Source organism: Rhipicephalus microplus, chromosome 2, assembly GCF_043290135.1.
Source record: "Rhipicephalus microplus isolate Deutch F79 chromosome 2, USDA_Rmic, whole genome shotgun sequence".
NCBI classification, from domain to species: Eukaryota; Metazoa; Arthropoda; class Arachnida; order Ixodida; family Ixodidae; genus Rhipicephalus; species Rhipicephalus microplus.
The window spans coordinates 251,504,440-251,526,894 of NC_134701.1; the positions used below are offsets into that span (position 1 = coordinate 251,504,440).

The window sequence follows — 22,455 nt, forward strand, 5'->3', positions numbered from 1 at the left end:
TGCCAAGCACGGGGCTAGGAATAGCCGCCGCCGCCGCCCCTGACAGCCACCAGGAGAGCGTGCCTCGAGGCCGGTGACAGCCAGCTCGAGAGGAGGAGAGGGCCTGGCTTCGCATGCTCGCCGCTCTGTTGACCGGCGCACTTTCGTACACCGTGCTAGCATGCTGTTCGTCGCTGGTTTCATTCACTTCGCCCCACCACCGGCCGCCTACTACACGAACGCACCTATGATTAAGGCGTATACCCCACAGACAGTTGACGTGTATGTACCAGCTACGTGAACGCTTCGTGGTTGTGGTACATTGCAAAGCCGTCACGCGGTCGAAATATTAATGGGCCCCTGATTATAGAAGCAGTGTAGCAGCAGCCTTAGGGGCTACAAGTCAATTCTGACGAAATACTATTAACGAACGTCTTTCAATTACGCATACAATACACGACGCGCCACACAACATGGTGATATGTGGACGAGTCGTAAAGGCAAAAAGAAAGGAAATGTACTGTAACGTGGTCGTCACGGTGAAGAAGGATGCACTCGGACTTGGAAAGACGAAACTTGTTGTTGGGTGAACTTGTGTCCTGGAGGCCAACAACAAATGTCGAGCTCATTTAGACTCTCTCATGAAATACATTTGGCCCTTCGGACTCATTCGGACTTAGGTTCATGAAAATATTACTTACTTGGACTCACTCCGGCCCATATTTACAAACCAACCTCAACCTTTCCTCGAGTTTTCCTTATCGTATTTAAACTTTTATTGCGCGTGATAAACGAATTGACCCAGTATTCATAAACCAGTCTTGTCCTCATCTATCGCCCTGTTACCATTTTTGTGTCTTCACAACGCATGTAGAGAGTACAGGAAGTTGAGCATAACATGAGGTAAGGCAGAGGTTGATTTGTGAGTATGTGCCTTAGACTCAGATGCACGACTCTATTTGAGTATGAGTGAGCCGATTCATAAGTTTGTTAGCGTACAATTGGCCACTCAAACTCGGTGTCAATGCTCTTGAACACTAATATCTGATGTATTCGGTGCTCTACTTCGCACCTTGTGATTTTGCAACTTCAATTATGTGGTATCTGTGGTAGCAATTCAACAAGGACATTCTTTATTAAAAGGGTTCATTTACTCAAGATACATTTATCGAGAATTCCCGGGAAAGAGTTTCCGGGGTGGGTTGGGGTTGGAGGTCTCGACACCCCCTTCCTTCGTAACTCACGCCTCCGATCGACAATATTGATCTGGCGTATGAACGCTGGTACTTAGTAGTATGTGCGAGTTGGCGTGAGTTTAAACGCGAGCCGGCGTAAAGCTGATAGTATAATGCGAAGGTATCTTTTCGATGAACGATAAGGACATGAATCAGAGGGCTCAGAAGAAAACTAGGAGGCCCTAGACATTCGCCAAATGTGCCATGATAACAGAACAAAACTAGGAGTCCTTAGACATCCGCCAAATGTGCCATGATAACGAAAAACAAAATCGTAAATCAGTGAAGTGTAAGCAAAAAGGACACTTGTCAGTAAGATGAGAGTGTCCTGGTGCTCTTTTGCCCCGTGTTCGTGTTTCTTCTGTCGCTACGACAACGTTACACAAACTAATCGGGCAGTCAGTCGTACAGATGCTTATCTTGGCATAATGCACCCTCGCTCTGCCTGGCACCGAAGGGCACATTCGTTCTGCGCATCACGGAGGCGTTAGTGTTAGTCGAATGTGACTCTTCAATAGAAAGAAGCTCGGCTGCCAAGACTGAACGTGAAACTTTCGGGACGCGAAAGACCGGTCAGGCCCCAGCACTTATAGAAAAAATGACGGGCATCCGTCACTGCATTCGAGGGTGGCCAGCCGCGACGCGTCGCTCACTCGTGTTTTTCTTGAAGCCCCGTTTCTTTACGATGCCTTCGTCCCGCTGACCTGCATAGTGACCTCTCGCCGTATACCACGCCCACTTGCCTCTGAAGTCAAGCGACTGTCGCGCTTTCTGTTGCTGCCGCTTCGTGTGACAAGCGCTGGTTGAGAGGTTTGAAACACAGCGCAGCTGCGCATGCTATAATTTGCGCCCGAGAGAGAGGATCGCAGCAGCGAGCAGTGCACAGTCCACTGTTTGGGAAACGCTTCTACTCGACTCTCTCTGTGCGGCACGGGTTTTGAGAGCCCCAGCGCTACACGCCATTCTCCGGGGAGGGTAGTGAGGCACTTTACGTAACCGTTTTGTTTGTTGAAGGATTGTTGACTCCCCGTAGTCCTCAAGTTCTTTTTTTTCTTTCCTTCGCATTTGAAGAAGCGTGTGCCAGCCAGGGCATCTGGCGCTTTTGCGGGCGGCCCGAGTAGTACGTGGGCGGATGGGGAGAGGTGGCTTTCTCGAGTCGGGTGAAAATATAGTCCGCTGCTCGGTCGGCAGGTTACTTTCTCTTCATGTGGGAGCTTAAAGTAAATAAAGGAAGAGCGCCCCAAAGATTCGCCATGGAAGGGCGCAAATATTTTCGCCCTACAGTCGAGAGGATGCCACGTGGACTGACGTCAGAGAGAGACACCAATGCGGCCCTACGCATGTGATCGTGGGACGGGTTCTTGTCTCTACTTAAAGTCGCTTCCCTGTACTGTTGAAACTTAGAAACTTTCAAATTTTATTTATTTGAACATTCGGGATGTTGAGCGCCGTGGTCTAAAAGCCTCTAATGTGCTTGGCTGGGACCACGACCCCTTACAGAGGCGTAGTATAGGGAACACTTTTATTGAATTGAAAGTGTATAAATTGAGCAAGCAGTTTAGTGACAGTTTATGCAATTGAAGTAAAGCATAAAGACTAAAAATAATAAACTCAAAAGGGGAAACTGACGTCGGATTTTATAAAAAGGCGGAATACATCGGAACATAGCGCGTGCTGCGCCCGACGACAATGAACTGCCGAATTAAAAAAAGATACATAGATGTTGAGCACTTCACGTGCTGCGTCGAGTGCTTCTGTCCGAAAAAGAGGAATGTGGGAGAAAACACCATAAAAAACAGGTCTTCCTCAAAAGATTGTTTATCTTCACAGGAGGAGTGCCGATACCATGCGAGATTATGGGTATATAGCAGTCTTTTGGCTTTTATGAGGGAGGCCATAGACGAGGTGACCCAAAGGAAAATATGTTACGTGCCAAGATGAGTTCTATCGGAGCTATTGCCAGGCAGGTCTAGCAGGCTAACTCCAGAAACGTCATCCTCATCAATACGACCAGGTATTGTAGAAACGCTTCGTTTTTGTAGTCCGTGCGATATTGTAAGTTTCAGAGTATTCACGAGTTATTGTTGGACCTTACTGTAAAAGATACCTAAACACGTTCCGACCTGACCAACAAAAACTTCTAACTGGCAGTATCAAATATTGTCAGACTATTGGGACATGAAGCTTTTGCTTTGAGCCACGCGTAATTAAAGAAGTAAGGCTCTCATTTATATTCGCAAGATGCTTACTCGTTCATGGTCGTGTCTCGCCCTCATAACAAACAGACGTTACTTTGGGGCCAAATAACTGCTTATTATGAAATAAAATCACGTTTTCGTGGTCTGCATCGGGTTAGCGCACTTCAAATTACCCGCCTCAAGCCGAACGTCTCACGCAACTGTTGCCGTGCCTTTCTGCACGTTGCCCGGCTTTTCTGTGCAGCCGCCGACACTATAGTAGCAGCAGAGCTAGAGCGATGGGGGCCACAGCAGAGCAACAACGGCCACTGAACGATTTCCTACCACTGGTTCCGAGATGGCAGACTTGCTTGGTTCAAATGAGTCCCGCTAGATGGCAGGACCTGTTCAGTTTAACCAGCCAAAAATTGAACTTTTAAACCACTTGCGTTATAGTAACGTCCGGTGGTTCTTTATTTTTTATGAACCAAACATACACAATCAATCAGCATTTTCTTACGTCTCTTGATGAATGGAAGGTTCTTTATTTACTGCAATTGTTCGATTAGTAGTGATTAAAGGTGGGTTGTAACTCTGACGTGATGGGGGTTGCTTTGCGAATGTTCTGCAGCAGCGCATGTGTTCTCGTGCATTTACCTTAATTCATCGTTAAGTAGGGCTCTGCTGTTGATAATTTCGTCATTTTAGGCGTTGTTATACATAGAGATTTCACTCTCAATTAAGTTGTTATTTGGATTTAGTGTCCATTTAAGTTACAATCAAAGATACAAAACAGCGAGGCTTAAGTCCAATGTAGAAGCACCTAAGCGCATCTGTAAAATATCACAATAGACTTAAGGCTCGCCAATCTCATGACAACGACTGAGGGTCTCTGGATCACTGCAGGTACTTTTGACGAATTCGTACACAAACGTTTCTTGGTATATATATATTTGGGCAAGGTAAGATCTTCAGCCGCACTTCTCATCTTTCTCCTACCTCTCCCTCGTGCAAGGCACTCAGCGAGGCTCAAACTGGTGAACTTCCTTACCATTTTCTCCACTTATCACTACTGGCCCTGAACTACGTGTGTGCCGAGAGTGTCGTGAATTTCCAGCAGTGTCATAATTAATCAGACGTTTTATATAGCACTACCTTCACCAGGAAAACTAGAGAAAGAAGGTCTGGTCCACTGGTAATGTCTAGCGCTTTATTTGGTATCCGAATCATAAGGCAGCAAGAAAAAAAAAAAAAAAACTGAGCAGAAGAAAATAAGCGATCGCGCATGTGGCTCCTCTTCACTTTTAACTTTTTTTTTCCTTGTGCCTCAGTTCAAAGTGGTTAAGTTGTAGCGACCGGCACGATTTTCCCAGCTTTCAATAAGCACCATAAGGTTAATATTTAGGATCTTTCTATCATAACGGACCACTTTAAGCTATCATTGACAATTCAGCGATTCGTGCGAGCGCTGCGGGGCTTCGGAACTGACGAATTGCCTGCAATAACACACTTTGCGAAGCGAAATAGCTGTTCAAGAGCAGCACCGTGGTGAACTAGAGAAGCGGAAATGGTGCGACGTGTGCTGGCTGGGCGGCCGCCGTCGAAGCAGCTCCGTTGCCCCACGTTGAGGAAGACGTCAGCGGTAGCAAATTGAGGGCCGTACGTCCGTGTCCTTTCGCACGCCTGTGTTTTCCGGCCAACCAGGAAGTTCGGAAAGGCCAGGACTTTAATTTAGTGTTGGCCTCAATTTAGACCGACCTTGTGAGGAACGTACCTGCAGCTAACAGCTAGTCGAGAGAGTGACTTGCTTTGACACGGCCTAATGATGACACCGGTGCGGTGCCTGCCGAGATAACAACACTCACGTCTATGTTTAGCGAACCATAAAAAAGGGTGACGGCTATTGACTTAACATATCTTTCTGTTTTGCCTCTTGACGGCTTTCTCGTCTTTTTCCAGGATCGAAGGCGGTGAGCTCTTTGAGAGGGTGATTGATGACGACTTCGTTCTCACCGAGAAAGCCTGCGCCATCTTCGTTAGGCAAATATGCGAAGGTGTCGACTACATGCACTCCAAAAACATCCTCCACCTGGACATGAAGGTGAGACAAGATTGCTCTAGTCACATTCCTCAAACCCGATTCTTTACTATCCCGCTACCGTTCACTGATGACGTCAATCAAACGTAGGAATGTGGCCCTCGAAAGCGTAGCATTCAAGGAGAAAATAGCGCGTTGGTAGGCTGCTTGCTTGCTCATTTTAATGGTCAAGCCTAAGGGAAGGTTGCGAAATGCGCGAGAAGAAAACACGGCCGGCTGGTCCTCGCACGTGCACTCTCAGAGGTGTTCACTTTGAACCACTCACATGCATGCAGAGCGCGTGCGTGGGTGCGCGTCTGAGTCAGAAAGAGAAAGCGAGAGATAGAAGAGAAGGAAATATTATCCAACACCAACCGGTCAATAAGTTTCAGGAAAACAGTTATTTTCAGTTTTTAGCGTCGCACAGCCGCCTGGCTCCCGAGTAAACTGAGCCATTCGGTAGAAGAGATTCTGAATGTAAAAGTAGCGTGGTCATGAGCCAGCTCAGTTTATACGAAGCAAGTGCAAAAAAAAAAAAAAACTTTAGTGATAGAGGTGTGAAGGCTAAGGAGGAAACAATTTTGATATATTTATGTTCAAGCAGGAGTTATAATTGGATTTTAGAGTATTGTTTATATGATTAGCACGAGGACATAATTTCGCATATTCAACGCTGAAGTACACACAAATGTAGAATGAAATGGCGAATGTAACGAGACATTGGCTGGCTGGGATATGTTAAAGTACGCAGTATTTAATAGCGATATCGATGCCGCACGTCGAGGCGTGTGTTCTACGCCCTTGCGCTTCGCTCTTCGCCGCTGCGCTATCCAGTAACGCTGCTGTGAGTACGGGAATGCATGGCCTTCGAGATGCGCGGCGCGCTGGTGCATGCGAACGCTATGAACTGTTTCCTTGCTAGGCTGCTAGACTCAATGGCGTAGATCAGTGAGTACTCGGCCTATGGTGTTTGAAGAAATCGTGTGACGTAAATTCAATTGCGGTCAGCAGAGAATCGGCCAGTTTCTCTCTCTCTCTCTCTCTCTCTCAGTGCCTGCGTGTGTGCGTTTGTATAAAAGAAAGAGAGTAAGATAGAGAGATAGCTGTTGTTATAATACAGACAATTCTGCCGGTACATAGACTTTTCCAGAAGATAACAGGAGCATTCCTCTATGAAGTGTTGCGCAAGAGTACAAAGGCTGACGTCGTTGCCTCGGCAGTGAATTTGTTTGGGGAGCCGTACATATTTATATGAACCCAGACAGCAGTATAGTGGCACCCTAAGAGCCCTCGTTCAAGACATGTAAATACGTGCATCTGTGCGCGGGGAAGTGGATCGGGCACAGTGAGACCATGCTTGGGAAAGAGTTGCGGGCGCCATAGTTCACACTCTGAGCGAAATTTCAAGAGAATGTTAAGCAGATTGAGTGTGTGCATGAACAATTTTTTATCGTTTCCTTTTTCCCTTTCCTATCCTCACGGCCGTATTTGAGCTCGTCTTAACTCTCGTTTCTCACGTAACTTACCTGTGCGGGCTGCATGACTAATGGCGAAGGCCTCATAATCGCGGCCATTAGTTTCTCGCGGCTGCACTGCATCAAGCAGTAGTAACAGCGCATAGCGTCCGCGTGGGTGGGCTGGAGGGGTCATTAATCATTTCCACCGGCTACTGACAATCTGGCGTTTTGGCACGCACTGCTGCCTCACTGCATCGGCACTCGCCTCGGGCCCTCCCCTTCCAAAAATAAAGACGACCAAAGTCAAGAGAGAGAGAGAGAGAGAGAGATGAAACATTGAGATAATGAATCAAATACATAAAAAGGCTTCTAAGCACAGGTGCGCGGTTTTTACTGCGATACTACGAAGATGCGTAGGCGGACATCTGCAGCGCCGGCGAGAGTGACTCGCCTCTGAAAGAATGGAACCGGATTACACGTGAGTCACGCACTGGGCAAGGTATTCGCGCTAAAATAGTAACCTGAAATAGGAAGGGTGTAGCGATGAAGAAGCAGCCAATGAGACGAGAGAGAGAGAGAGAGAAAGGGAGGAGGAAGGGAGAGATGGCAGCCACTCATTTCGGTGCCTGTATACTAGTGAGACCACCGTAGAGAGCCAATTTAGGAGCTCGATTCGTGTTGCGGAACATTTCGTGGGAAGTAATATCTCTGATGTAGCTTTACGACACGTCACAGTTATAAATGCCGCCGGTAATTGCGGAGACGCGTCGTTAGTTTGCCTTAGGAGCAAGCACTTCACGACAAGTATGGGGAGTAATGGAGTTGCATACCGCTAAAAAATTGACTCACGGACAACAAACACCCAAAGATCAGAATCCAGCAAAGCTTACTGATAATACAATTTTGTAATAAACAGTGAAACCTCCTTGCTGTGCTGGCCCTTCTTATTCTAGACGTTACACAAATTTATTGTATTTAAGAGTATATTACGTACTAGCGTTCAGAATCGTGCAAGAGGCGATGCAGAACACGTGCTACGTCAGTCAACACTTAATATTTAAAGACACACTGAAAACACATCATGCACGCTTGCGCGGCTTTGTACGAGGCGTCGTTATAGATGACTTCAATAACAGCAGTAAAGGAAGAGGTTTTCTTTACTGTGTTTTGCCGTCGCTTGCAGTCATCGCGCTTTGATTGGGGCCATATTTCATATACTCAAGTGCGCATGTGAGCTGATGACAGTGTCAGCATGATGCCAGCACGCTGTTACTTTTTTTCTTCGTTACTTGCTAGAGGTAATAAACTCGGTGCACTCATTTGATAAGGTCCACTGCAAGCGAAGGGTAACGCTTAATTACCGGGCCTGGTGGGCAAAACTGGCGCGCACCCAGTTGGGCGCAGCTGACGCTTTGCTCGTTCCTTGCATTTGCAGCCGGAGAACGTTCTGTGCACTACGCGCACGGGCAACCGCATTAAGCTGATCGACTTTGGCCTGGCGCGCTTCTACGAGCCTGGAAAGAAGCTGCAGGTACTGTTTGGCACACCAGAGTTCGTGGCTCCCGAGGTCGTCAACTTCGACAAGGTCGGATTCCAGACAGACATGTGGAGCGTCGGCGTCATCTGCTATGTCCTGTGAGTAGTACGATCTGTTCTGCCCATCTCACTCACTCACTCACTCACTCACTCACTCACTCACTCACTCACTCACTCACTCACTCACTCACCCACCCACCCACCCACCCACCCACTCACTAAATCAATCAATCAATCAATCAATCAATCAATCAATCAATCAATCAATCAATCAATCAATCAATCAATCAATCAATCAATCAATCAATCAATCAATCAATCAATCAATCAATCAATCAATCAATCAATCAATATATCAATCAATCAATCAATCAACCAATCAATCAATCAATCAATCAATGTACCATGTACTAAACAGCATATTGAGGGACTCGATCACTTAGCCCCTAGCTCACTTTATAAAACTAAAAATCAGTCCATCATGTGACTTCTGTGTTCACTTGGCTCTTGAATTAGTCGCTGCGCCGCTTGATAACTTCTCGACCCCTATTTACTCACTCGTTCCCAATGCACACTCTCGCATTTCGAGGTCCTACACAAACGAAAGCGCTTAAGCATACAGGATGTTTGAGCAAACTTTAGCGAATGCATTGCTGGTTCGATTTCTTAATTGCAATACCCCAGTTAACCATGTCACTAATGTACACACGAATAGCATCGTTGGCGAAACTATGCGCGACCAAACTTATGGATAGGACATTTCGTATACGCCCACACGTCCAAACATGTTCTCTCACCTGCCAGCAAATTTTCAGTCCGTTAGCCAGCGTTGCTTTCGATCGCAAAAGTGACAGTACTTTTTTGTGGATATTTTTTTCCTAAATAAGAATACGAATACATATACTGCCATTAACACATGTAGTCCCACGACATTTTACTAGCAGCATTACATTAGTGACAGCATTAATAACATCATTAATGACATACTCTGATGCGAGGTAGTCAAGAAAAAAATAGAGATGCTTTTACTGGCTCTTCTCGCGTTTTAGACCACCTCTTAAAACTCATAATGCTGGGCACATATGCCGACATGAGCAGTACAAGGAAGAAATAATTGCTCAAAATTAAATGATCTAAATAACCTAAGCTTATGCAAAACGCCTGTTTTAATGTTGTGCCACTGACAGCTGATTTTCACAACTGTGCGCATTGAAACACGATATGGAGAGGCAGCGCAAGCTAACCAACTTTACTTAAAATGCTCAAACCGAACTTGTAGTCACCAGTAACTTGGCTATGAGTTTGTGCGGATGCTATATCAATAATTCGATAATAAGCAGCGGAGTGACATAGCGTCAATAATGGGTGTGCCTCGTTTCCCAATTCCAGTTTTGTAGTAAGTGTGATAGATTTGTGAAATATTCACTGTTCCCGGTCGCTCTCAGTTACTCTTTGACTGCCTTCTTTTCTTTCGTGCAATTAGAGTCTGAACTATTCACTGACCAATCCACAGGCTCTCCGGGCTCTCACCTTTCATGGGAAACAGCGAACTCGAGACGATGGCAAACGTCACGAGAGCGGAATACGACTTCGACGATGAGAGCTTTGACCAGATCTCCGAAGAAGCAAAAGACTTCATAGCAAAGCTCCTGTTGAAAGACAAAGAGTGAGTGTCGTCAAACGCGTATGTCATAAAAACAACTCTGATGGTAGAGATTAACCAGAACTGAAGAATGAGCTGCTGTCTGGACATCCACCCGCAATAAAAGCGAAAGACGTTGATCAGGTAGTTCATGTGAATGAACCATAAAGTAGACATATAAGTGTCAGCTGCGAATGATGTAGACGCGTGCAAAATACAAAATGCCCTTCGGCATGTTCCTTGTTTCGAGATGCATGTTACGACTTTCAATTCTTCCATTTGTTGTCGTACCGTGCAGGTTGGATTTCCGGACGCAGCAGCTGTATTTAAATAGAGACAATGTGTAATATGAAACAGGCGTATGCGTTTGTGTATACTTCTGTAACAAGTGTATAGCGATGCACGTCTAACAAACGGCAAGAGTTCGAGAAGATCTGGAAGTTTCTAATGAAGCAGTTACAGGGATAGCTAGGCTTAAGTCTACAATCAGTTGGCCTGTTAGTCGACAATCAATCAATCAATCAATCAATCAATCAATCAATCAATCAATCAATCAATCAATCAATCAATCAATCAATCAATCAATCAGCCAATTAATCAACCAGTCAACCAACCAATCGATCAATTGATCAATCAATCAACCAACCAATCAATGAATCTAAAATGACTCAATTGTATATTGTTGTTTACTAGAACCTGTTCTTGGGATGATAGCGGGTTCATTCTGAAGAAAGGTCGCTTTCCTGTCGCTTTCTTTTTTTTTTTGCGTCTACGTGGGTTGCGTTCTTCGTCTTTCTTTAGATTATATTGTTGTGCCTATCCAACAACTTTTGACTATCGTCATTTTGTTTTCGCAGTGACCGTATGACAGCCGCCCAGGGCTTGAACCATCCGTGGCTTCGGGTAGGTGTTACAACTCCTCAGCCTATAGAGGAAATTGAGGCACCAGACTTTCAGGTTGGTCATTTGCCGCAGTGCTTTGGCACCGCGGTAGCCATCCCCGAATGCACGACCACCTGACCGATGAAGCCCCGTCCACAGAAACAAAAGACCCGTGGCTCACTTTGTGCCCGTTGTCATCGGTCCCCCATCCAGAGACCTGTGGCCTGTCGTCCTGCATCCAGATCACTTAGTTGATTTCCAGGCATCCCTCCCCGAACCGCGTTTGGAACGAATGATTGGAATGATAGGCTGCGGCTCTGTGCCCCTATTAATCCCTAGTGTTTGTGGATTATTGAACTTTGCCCATCGTTTATAGGGATTAGTTGTGAGGGCAATATTATTGAAGTGCCAATTTAAAGAATATAATTGGTGTTCGTTGCAAACGCAGTGAGTAGAGTAGGAAACAAAATATGAAGACCATTATTCCCGTGCAATTGACAGCCTGCTGATGGGGTATTTTGTTGCGCTTGCCCTGCTTCATGATGAATGTATGCTACACTTGCAGTTGTGAATGTGACCCTAGTCGATTCATTTGAGAAGGGGAAGTGATTGCTCGTTTTCCAGCTGCCAACCGAGAATCCCTCTTTCTTCAGAGATTTAACACGAATAAAGCGACATAATCTTATAACCCACTAATCACCACTGAAACTCCCAGCATTAACTAGGAAACCAATATGCCACGTATGCCACATTTTCGCAAGATGCTTAAAACGCCGATTGCGAAAATTAAGGGCGAAAATTCGACAGTGCAATCTCACTACCACCGCAGCGATCGACCTAATGCACGCATTATGTGGTTTCTGCGTCGTGATAGTATCCCATCATCGTGTTGTAAAGACAGAGCTTTATACTGAACGCACCAGGTGCACCTTTTTTTTAATCTGGGACAAAACCAGTCTTGCAAGGAAATAATAATAAGGTTTGCACACATACCTGATCATGAATAATTGCACCGGGCTTTGGTTCTCGCATCTGCTTACTTTTTCAATTTCGTATGATCGGAAAAGCTAGTCATTGTTTCGCATCTAGTTGCTATAACTATAAAGACCGTAACATTCCGAAATATACTTGAAATGACTGGACACTGCATGAAATCTTGAAAATATAACGCTTTTTACGGCTCCAGTTTTTATGCATGGCAAACGCTGAAGTAACGCTGTAGGTTTTCGCGGTATATAGCTACGAAGAAACGTGTACTCACGCTATGCTAGCGCAGAAAAAGCTTGGAGCTAATAGTGAGTTGTCAAAGAACCTATGTAGAAGCGTTGGCTAATGCACATCTCCACACATGGCTTAAAAAGCTAAACTAGCAAGTTGTACACATATATGAGAAAATCATCAAAAAAAGCAGCTTTTTTATAGTATTAACATTAACAGGGACAGTAATGAGGGACGGTAATGTGAGGGGTGCAAAATTCTATGTTTTTCCATATTTCTATGCACTTTGTGTTTCATATTCTCACGTCCACTGTCTGATTTTTTTGTTGATACAGAAGGATAAGAAGAGAGACGACACGCAATTGGACAAGAAGAAGCTGAAACGTTTCGTCATCAGGAGGAGGTGGCAGGTACGAGTCCAGCTTCTTCGAATGTCTACTGAATTGACGTTTGTACTATGACGCGGAGACACCTTGCTAAACCAATCGTGCACATATCTGAGTGTGTCATATTAGCGTAGGCTGTTTATGTACTTCTTAAACAATGCCACACTATATACATAAGAAGTCGCCATCTCTAAAGTGCGTCCACCTGTTGCAGTGGTAGCACAAATTTTGGTAAGTAGAAAAAGTCGCAAGCCTGACATTACGTTGACGGGGCTCTAAAGTTCACTAATGTTTTTCGTTTGAGGCATTTTTGCGCGTATGTATATGTTCATGTGTTTGGAGTTTTTCTTTCGCGAAGGTTGGCCTAAAGGGGCCCTGCAATACCTTTTTAAATAATCATCGAGCGATTTCATAAAGAAGGAGCTTATTTCCTAACAGATTTTTTACTACCACAAGCATTACTCAGAATCTATCAAGCACGAACAAAGTTGCAAGATTTTGTCGCACGCTTTAAGCACTTTCTGTCTCGTTTCGTACCAGCAAACGCCATAAAAGCTACGCAGCGGGAAATGACAAATGGGACAAGAAGGTGCTCGTCCGTGCATCAGCGCGCGTCCTAACCTTGCGCACTTTGTTTTTTTTCTTTAACTGTGGCTTACTTGAAGGGTTATCACGAGCGTACTGCTGCATGCATTTGCAACTGTGTACAATTCTAGGACTGAGTAAAGCACGGGCACATCGCGGCATCTCGCGGAAGCCGCGTTACCTATGCAACTCGCAATGTTCAAAAATGCTAGTGGCCGTTGACTGGGTGTTTATGACGCAGTCATTTTGGATTATGACATCAATTGTCCAGAGAAGACTGGGTGATTTATAGCTCATATTGAACATTGATTCTAAATTTGAGACCGTGTGCTGTGTTTTAATGCTTGTGCCACACGTTGCCACGGTCTTCTACTACCGATCGGCATCGTTTTCTGAGCAAGCTAAAAATGTGTTGCAGCGTTCCTTTAAATCTACCGCAGCGTCCTCTGGCAGTACAAGGCTTGCTCCCATGATCACTTTTAGAGAGGCCGTAATCTTTGGAGTCGTATCACCGCACGCGCATCACGGCACTGCGATTTGTGAAGTCAACCCAACCGAGTGGCCAATTACGAAGCTTCGCTGCATTCGATTAGTTTCGGCAATCAATAACCTAATTCTTGCTGTATGTTAAATGAACTCGCTCCGTCTACAGAGTGACCAAAACGGCTGATTTAGTGTCATTGCGCCATTACGCTCGAGCATATTTAGCACATCCTGGTGTCTGTGTTTTCCAGAAAATGGTGAATGCATTTCTGGCCCTGAGGCGCATGGGAGCCACCATCTCGCCATCTACGCCTTGAACGCTTAACAGGTGGGCTACGTGCTGCTCCTGGCAGTGCAGCTATTACAGCTGTCTGTACGCGTTTGTATTATTGCGTGAACGCAATAAGATGATTTTCTCGTTTCGGAGACAAGGCTTTTCTCCGTTAATTCTTGCTTTTTTATCGTAATATTGAATATACGGCTGTTGATACAGCTGGCCCTACTCAGATGATGTGTCATGCTTGTATCAGCAGCATTGGAGCCACTTAATACGAAAAAAAAAATTCCCAGTCAGCAACGTCCTAATAAAAAGCTCTTTTCTCCTGACCGATTGAAATTTTCACTGCGCTGCTAACAAAACATTATTTACCAGATTTTGGTGTCGTCTCAGCTGCATTACCAGGCATATCTTTAATGATTATCGGTTGGGGTTTAAATTAAGGTGCATCGATTCACGATTAAAAGCTCGCTTCATGCTTTATACCATTCCATTTTTCATTTTGTTCCTGATAGGTTCTTTTTTACACGTATAGTTATGCAGGAGTTTAGTTAGGAACGAAAATATAAAGCACCTTGGTACTGACTTCCTGCGACTGAATGAAAAAATAAAAGGGGGGAGAAATAAATGAGACAGAACACCCAACACATTTCGTCGTAGCCGTTACTTGTCATCGATCATGCGAGAAAAGCAGAAATTAAGGAGTGGTATTGCGGTTACCCGCCCCTAATGAGTATTCGTGCAAGTGCGTTCAAGTTAAGCTCACTAGGGATAGAAACTTGCACTGCTAGCGCCCCAAGTTTGTACCTGCATGTAGCAAGCACGCTAGGGAGTCGTCTTGCCTTGCGCAAACCACTAAAAACTTGGGGCCGAGAAGCACCCAGCAGAGCCAGTCGCACGCGGCAGAGCCATTAGAGCTCGCACACAGTCACGCACAACCGCCGAGTGCGCACAGCAGAGGGCCGATCGAAGATTAACCGCAAGATTCAGTGGCCATTTTGTTCTCACTTTCGTAATTCGCTTTAACTAAAGGTTAGTGAGGGTCGACTGAAAATTTTATAACGGTTTTGTCGGGATATCAAAAAGAGCAGTTGGTCGAGACTCAAGCGGCTTAGTTCGAGCTTTTATTTTACGGATTTGCCAGCTGTGGTGGCTTGTTGGTTTGTTATTGCGCTCCAAAGAATGATGATGTGAATAGGATTGCCGGCCAGGCTATTGATAATGAGGACGTAACAGGAGTTCTGTCTTGTTTTTAGGTTTGCGTGTGTGCTAAATAACACTACACGCGTTCAAAAGTAGTCCAGATGCGTCCGCTATTTTATTCTCCGGAATACACTTAGAACTTTCGGTACCATAAACCCAACGATCCAGAATAGTTTGGCCTAATGTCTCTGGAAATAGTTTAATTACAGTTCATTTGCGTGCCAGTTGACGAAATCCTTTGGTATAGAAGACAGAGCTGTGAATTGTGTGTTTACGATAGACACCCAAGATGCATTCGAGGGTCACGTGATTGGGCTTAGTCTCATTGAGATTCCCGTGAAGTTGTCGAGAATGTCTTGCACAGTCGAGCGGAAAAGTTTACGAACCATGTGAGCGCGTGGCCAAAAGCCTCTTCAGAACACTTCCGCTACGTCAGCGGAGATCGACAGCGCCTCCGCGCCTGAGGCTCATCCTTCCCTGATCTATGACCTGTCTGTTTTCTGAGAGGGTGCAAATAATTTTCAGCTTTGGCTTCTCACCGCGACGCGCCTTTTGTCATCTGCGTCTACGTGCTTCTGCCTCGAATGCAGTTTATGAAAATTACTTTAGTCACTTACAATCTATATTACAAAGCGACACTTAGCCAACGAAACGCCGTTCAAGGCACGCTGTGATAGCGTTGATCTTGCTATAAAAATAGAAATGTGACAGTCATAGTGCAGATGAGCGCTTCGTGTGAGAACTGCGAACTAACAGTGCGCTACGTGGCAGTAGAAAATTGAAAGGCCAGTGAATAACAGCAGTTTGGCAGGGGCTCGCAAGGTTCGCAAACTTTTGTGGTTGAATGTACGTGCATGAGCGCCGACTAGCTTTATTTATATTTTGACATGGCATTTAAGTTCAACCAGGGGAATTATTACCCGACATAGGGTGCCGTCACTGGCTTTAGTATACTATGCTGAAAAGAAGAAATATGAGGGAGAAAATTTTCTAGTGTGCGATATTCGTACACGCGTTTATCATTCTTTGTTGGTGCGTGTTGAGATACGGGTGATATCCTCGAAAGCTTTCTGCCCGTTGCGTTTCTCACCATTATGTTTTCCAGCATTTCTTGCATTCCACGAAAGATGGCTAGTCGCGGCTGCTTCGAGCATACGATTTCTGTAACGTACACTATACTGCCTGTATACGATAGGCCGGGTCACATTACTGGTTCGTTAGCTGTAATGTTGGCAGGCTGAACAGGGTGGTGCCACCCTTAATCTTGTACCGCATAAAGTGCCCAATAAAACCAGAACAATGGACTCTCTTCACCTAGTTCCCGACTTTAACTAGCCCTTTAGCCGGGAACTAAGAGTGATAGACATATTACACGATACCTTACTGCATGTCAAGAGAACACATCCAAACCTCATACTTGAGAAATAGGGTACAAAGAGCTTTGCTTAGTTACACGGTTTGCGATGCTTGTCAGGTATCTCTGCTGCGCTGAGGTTATACTGGTGTCATTTTTCTTTTTACTGCGTGGTCGGTCTCGTGGAGAGCGTAGGCGCAAACCAGAAAATTCGTCGATGTACTTTGAGTGGGCTAACTGTGCTGTGTAGTTCTGGTCAACCCACGAGCTTCCCTTTGTATATAACAAAAATAAAATTTATAAGCTGAACTGACCTTACGTACTCCCATGTCAGCCTCGCCAATACATGAAGTAATGGCGCGTGTAAAAAAACAAAAAAAAAACACGATACACAATTTAATTACCAACAATTGAGTTATGCTATCTGCTGAGTGGAAAATATTTTTAAAGATTGTTTGGAGTGCCGCTTTCTTTTTCATACACGTTGATATTGTGTTTTGTTTGTATTCAGTTTATGCGCTCCACTTCGAGCTACATAACGCGCATGCCTCGTTCAGCAGTAGTGTTTTCTTTAGCGCATCTGTTGTTATGCTATATACTTTTTGTTCATTTCAGAACCTATGAAACCTTCCAAGACCCACCATGTGTTCCCCGTGTCTTCACTCCGACTGATCTTCAAGAGAAGACTAACGTCACATTTCATCGAATCACTTTACGTTTAACTCCGCAATTTCCATCTTTTTTTAATGGCAACGAACGTGCCTGAGCATGTATCTCGCATTTCTTGAATTACCTAGACGTTCTAGGAGAACGCGATAATGATTGCAAACTCTGTTGCAAACAAATGTGCAAGTGACTAATTTTAATGGAGTATTGAGTAATTTACCTCTGGCGTATCCAGAGAGAACTACAAATCAGCAGTGCTTGATTCAAAACATGAAACCTGAGACATGTCATTCTTATTTTGTAATTACCGCCTCACAATCACCGTTAGAGCCGTAAATTAAAACAAATACTTCACGAAGTTACTGCTTAACTTCGCTATGAGGTGCTGAGATTTTCGTTAACGTAGCTTTTCTATTTAAAAACGATAAAAAGAAACACTCAATGTTTTGTTCAGGTTAGTGCGCGGTACACTTTCAGTGAGGTTAGAACAGAAATGCTTTAATTTTTTTTCAATGTTTACTCATAATGCCTCACCACCATAGGAACATTGTCTACACTGATTTAGCTTCGTATGGTCATGTAAGACACGCTTTTAAAACTGTAAGAAAAGCCCTGCGGTGGTTGCTGCATCTATACCCAACGGAAAATGTGGACGCCCAAGCTCATGCTGAAAAATTGTCATTGATTAGCTGGCTAAATAGTTTTATTTTATGATTGGCTCGTATACACAAAGATACAGATTGCAGAGTAATCACGTGAGTAATCACGTGAGCGATCCGGATTATGAAGAGAATTTAAAAAGAGCAAATGAAGCATTTAACTAGGTCAAAACAAAAGTAAAATAAATTCTTGAGGAAGGGTTTAGCAATCAACTCTTCCCGATTGAAAAAAAAAAACTTAACAGCTGTCCTGACTTCCCTGCTTTTTGTGCCTCATTTTCTACACCCAAACACTCCCCGGCAAACAAAGATTTTTTAGATGCAATTTCCATTCTATCCCCATTCCCAACTTTCTGTACAGTGTTGGCGTGGACTGTTTTTGTATAAAGGTGTCCGTAAATTGTTAAAAACTGTGCGCTTTTCTGCCGAAATGTTTAATAAAGTTGTCTGTTTCTTACCAACTGGTGTCGTGCATTGTGCTCCTAATTGATACCGCCCTATATTCTAACCACACAATTAGTGCTTCGTGCATACACGAGTTATCGCTCAATTACATGGGTAGAATGAACACATCATTATCAGGAGGATTAAAAAGAATGAACTTGTAGCGAGAGGTAGAGAGACTTGCGGGATTTCACCACTTTATTCTTGAAAGCCAAAGCGAGCGGCGATGGGGTCCTGCTTCCTAGCCGCCAGGTGCGAGGACTTGTTCTCGTCTAGCTCACGCCGTGAGCTCCGGTAACGAGCGGCACAAGAGGCGCAGCGTTGTGACTGAAATGTGATGATGCAGATGACGACGGTGCTACAAACATTTTTAATAAAAAAAAAACAGCAAGTTTAGGTGGCCATGCTAGGCCTCCCATGAGGGGACGTCAAGGGCTTGCCTCGACGCCGCCTCACGGGCATACTGGGTCGCCCATGTAGATGTATATCCTAAACTTGTGGCTCACACCCACCATAGGGGAATGGCCGAGAATCAGGTAGCTTAACAAAAAGGAATATATATATATATATATATATATATATATATATATATATATATATATATATATATATATATATATTTAAATACTACCCAAAAAAATAATAACAAAAATATAGATTTTTTGTTTGTTCAGTAATTGTGCACTTTTCTTTCCTCTTTGTTCCCTTTGACTTTTTCTGGGCTTAATATAATATGTTTGTCATTGAGGTAGATTTAATTTGACATACGTTCTTAGAAACAACACTGACTGTATATTTGAGGTAGCCTGACGTAACAGAGATAGCATCTGCTTGTCGAGTGATCTTGCAACTTTTTTTTCGACTTGTGTTCTATTACAACCTATAGTTGCACGGAAGGTTTTTATCAGGAACATTATGCATCTTATGAACATTAAGTTATCATGTCGAAGAAATTAAAAATTTAATATACCGCCCATGCCATTGCGAATTGATAAACTATTTATAAAAAAAGAACCATATGAAGCGCAACTGTGAAACGCAGAAGAGAAAGATACGATTGGCTTGCGTGACAGCAATTGCGTTGCCGGGTACCAAATCTAAATTTCTATAAACACAGGTCTGCTCAGGCACCTTCGCCACTGTGTGCATTCTGTGATGAACTGTAAACAATAGACCATTTCTTTTTGACCTGCAGGCGGTTTAACACATTACGAAAAACCCTATGAGAAATACCTTTACGTGGTATTGGTATGGACTTATCTCTGCCTGTCATTTTGTCATTTGGAGCTTCCATTTCTGGTTTCTCCAATGCGACAGTATGCGCGGCCGTCCGGAACTATATTGATGAAACTAATAGGTTAACTAATTAACCAGTTTCATTATCCTAACAGGTTCACATATTTATATACGTATAAAATCACATTATTGCTCTATTCTAAAAATAAATTCGTTTATGAAAATATTTGTATTCATTACATTAAGCACCCCACTTTCCTAGGCTATCGTAATCTTTCTGTTAAACCTCCATCATTCCAAGTCTGAACAGTAAATTTTGAAACCACTCGATTCTTGGCCAATCCCCCACAGTGGGTATGCGCCACTAACAATAGGATAACAACAACAACAACAACAACAACAATTGCTCCAAACGAGGTCTGCTCATTCAGGTGAGTTCCTCACTGCTATTCGACTCGTTACGCGCTGGGCCATTACACGACGGTGCTAGTTTATTTTGTACACTTGAAAACTGCACAGAAAATTACCCAAGGAGATGTCTTGCTTGTAACGCCCCAGATATGGTTCGGTCAGGGCATTCATCTGGGGAGGCACATCACCAGTATGGGTGGACTCGGCGAGGACAATGCACACAGCTTGGAGATAAGCAATTGCGAGGAGTGAAGGCTGAGTTCATGTTCTCACTGTCATGATGGTGGTAATGATGATGACGATTATGACCTAATGAGAACAGGAAGTCAGCATTCACTCTTCGCAATCGCTTATCTACCAGCAAGAGAGTTTCAATAATTAATTAACGTCGAGTCCATGCGTGCGGAAGGACCATCTGTGAATGTATTCTGTGCCTTAACATTGACCTTGATGCGTATAAGACTCCAGGTTGGAGTGATGTCATCCTACAAGCAGCGCAGTGCCATAATGTCATTTAGGAGAAACTTTTCAACCGTAATTCGCTGTGTAACTATAAGATGAAAAAATGGTGGGGCTCTACACTACTTTTTTCTATGTGGTCGATATCCCCGCTTCCTAGAGACTTTATTGGACGTAGTTGATGAAAGCTGAAAGTAACGGCAGCCGCAGAAGGCTGTTTGCAATACATTTAGAGCTACTGTGTAGCATAGGCGAGGCAAAACACCACTACACCATATGGTGTTAATTATACGAGTTTAATTGCTGCTCAAGGAAAAATATGTTAAATCTTTCTGTTTTGACCTTATCTTTGCTGTCGTATTTTTCCAGAATGAGATGCTACATATTGGTTCTGTTTTCATATATGAAAGAACGACGAATAGAATCACTAAATGTGCGCGGCAACTGCGTTGCAGTATATTTTCAGAAAAAGGCGCTATATTTTCCAGCTGTAGCCAGCCAGATGGATGCGAGCACAAGCGTAGGTGCCAAAGACGATTGTGCCAGAAAATTTGGTGAGTCGTTCGTGATTTACTTGTAGCAGAGTACCAACATAGAACTTTTATGTTATAAAATTTGTTGCTCGAAAGTGACCTGACATGCTCATTTCGAACATCTTGCAAAATTGAAATTCATTTCGTTGTGCACGTCACGTTGCGACTGCACAACGACCTTGTGCTTGAATCCGTTGACTTCCACAAATCAGTCTTGTCTTCGAGTTTGTCCACAATCCACAAACGGGCCTATAGTGTCTGCAGAGCGACCATGGATAGTCCGAAACATGGACTCGAAGCCGCTTTATTACTCAGGACACCTACATATATCCAGGGCAGAGACACATACACAACGCCCCCTCTCGGGTACAAAGAACAGAACGAAACTGAAACTAAAATCACATTACAACAGGGCCCTGAGCTCGTTTTTGTATTGATGGTATATTCAAGCGGCTGCAAACGTTTATAGCTATCGGCGAATGATCTGCATGTTCCTGGCTTTGCGCCAGCGTTCCGTAAATGCCCGGTCCATTGCTCTAGAGCGTCTGTACCGCGCAACTATGGACAGCAGTAAGCAAACATTCGTAACTGACAGGTGCGTTTGTTTAAAAGTACCGCGTCGTCCAGCTGAAAACTGAAGTAGACTGGCCTATAAATGGCCGGGGGTCCACGGGCGCTTGCTTACTTGCCAGATGCGGCGAGCCTGAGCGTGCCGACAATGGCTGGCACCGGGAACGACGCGGAAGGTCCGGCATCCCCCGGCAGCCCCGGTCGGGACGTCCTCGACGAGGAACACGGCATCGAGACGGCGAGCAAGACGCTGCGACGCTTCCTCTTCCTGACGTCATTCCTGCAGGGCATCTCCTGCGGCATCCTCGAGCCCTTCTGCCAGAACGAGGTTGGAAGCGTTTAACACTTCGATGAACTGACGAGATGCTACCCGTAGCAATATGACCTCTATTGCAGCGGAGATGGAAATTCTAGTTCAAGCTAAAAGCTGTGGTTCTTGTCTGCCATAAGCCGTCGTCGTCATCATATCTATCGAGTAGTAGTAGTAGTAGTAGTAGTAGTAGTAGTAGTATCAGTAGCAGTAGCAGTAGCAGCAGCAGCAGCAGCAGCAGCAGCAGCAGCAGCAGTAGTAGTAGTAGTAGTAGTAGTAGTAGTAGCAGTAGCAGTAGCAGCAGCAGTAGCAGTAGCAGTAGCAGTAGCAGCAGCAGTAGCAGTAGCAGCAGTAGCAGCAGTAGCAGCAGCAGCAGAAGCAGCAGCAGTAGCAGCAGCAGTAGCAACAGTAGCAGCAGTAGCAGTAGTTTACAGCTTAGTAGTAGTATACAGCTTCGGTGTCCGTTCATTTAAAAGCGAGGAACAGGCACCTATAAAAAAACGTTTCTTTAAATAAAAACAATGCACTTGCATTGATGCATCGTGCCATCAAACACAATGACACACATGGCAGATTAGAGGGAGAAAGGAAGAGGGGGGGGGGTCGTTGTGACAGAAAAGGGGATCACCGGAACGTCGGAAAGTCGCCTTGGCGCACGGGTATGTATTTTCTACCC

The 22,455-nt window shown here is 44.5% G+C and overlaps 2 protein-coding genes across 3 annotated transcripts in view; both read left to right on the plus strand.

Moving 5' to 3' along the window:
* LOC119170123 (myosin light chain kinase, smooth muscle-like) overlaps nt 1–17,574 on the plus strand; it is a 43,306-nt gene extending 25,732 nt beyond the window's left edge. The window contains exons 5-11 of one of the 2 annotated variants that reach the window (XM_075879582.1): nt 5,351–5,492; nt 8,361–8,560; nt 9,975–10,127; nt 10,961–11,060; nt 12,539–12,613; nt 13,909–13,985; nt 17,107–17,574. In XM_075879582.1, the coding sequence (XP_075735697.1) occupies nt 5,351–5,492; nt 8,361–8,560; nt 9,975–10,127; nt 10,961–11,060; nt 12,539–12,613; nt 13,909–13,974 (736 nt within the window). In that variant the 3' untranslated portion in view covers nt 13,975–13,985; nt 17,107–17,574. The remainder of the gene's footprint in view (nt 1–5,350; nt 5,493–8,360; nt 8,561–9,974; nt 10,128–10,960; nt 11,061–12,538; nt 12,614–13,908; nt 13,986–17,106) is intronic. The other variant, XM_075879590.1, reaches the window with a different exon arrangement.
* A 4,025-nt stretch (nt 17,575–21,599) lies between these two features.
* The window catches only part of LOC119169281 (uncharacterized), a 38,111-nt gene continuing 37,255 nt past the window's right edge, over nt 21,600–22,455 (plus strand). Inside the window, exon 1 of the mRNA XM_075879607.1 lies at nt 21,600–21,797. Within this exon, the coding sequence (XP_075735722.1) occupies nt 21,618–21,797 (180 nt within the window). The 5' untranslated portion in view covers nt 21,600–21,617. The remainder of the gene's footprint in view (nt 21,798–22,455) is intronic.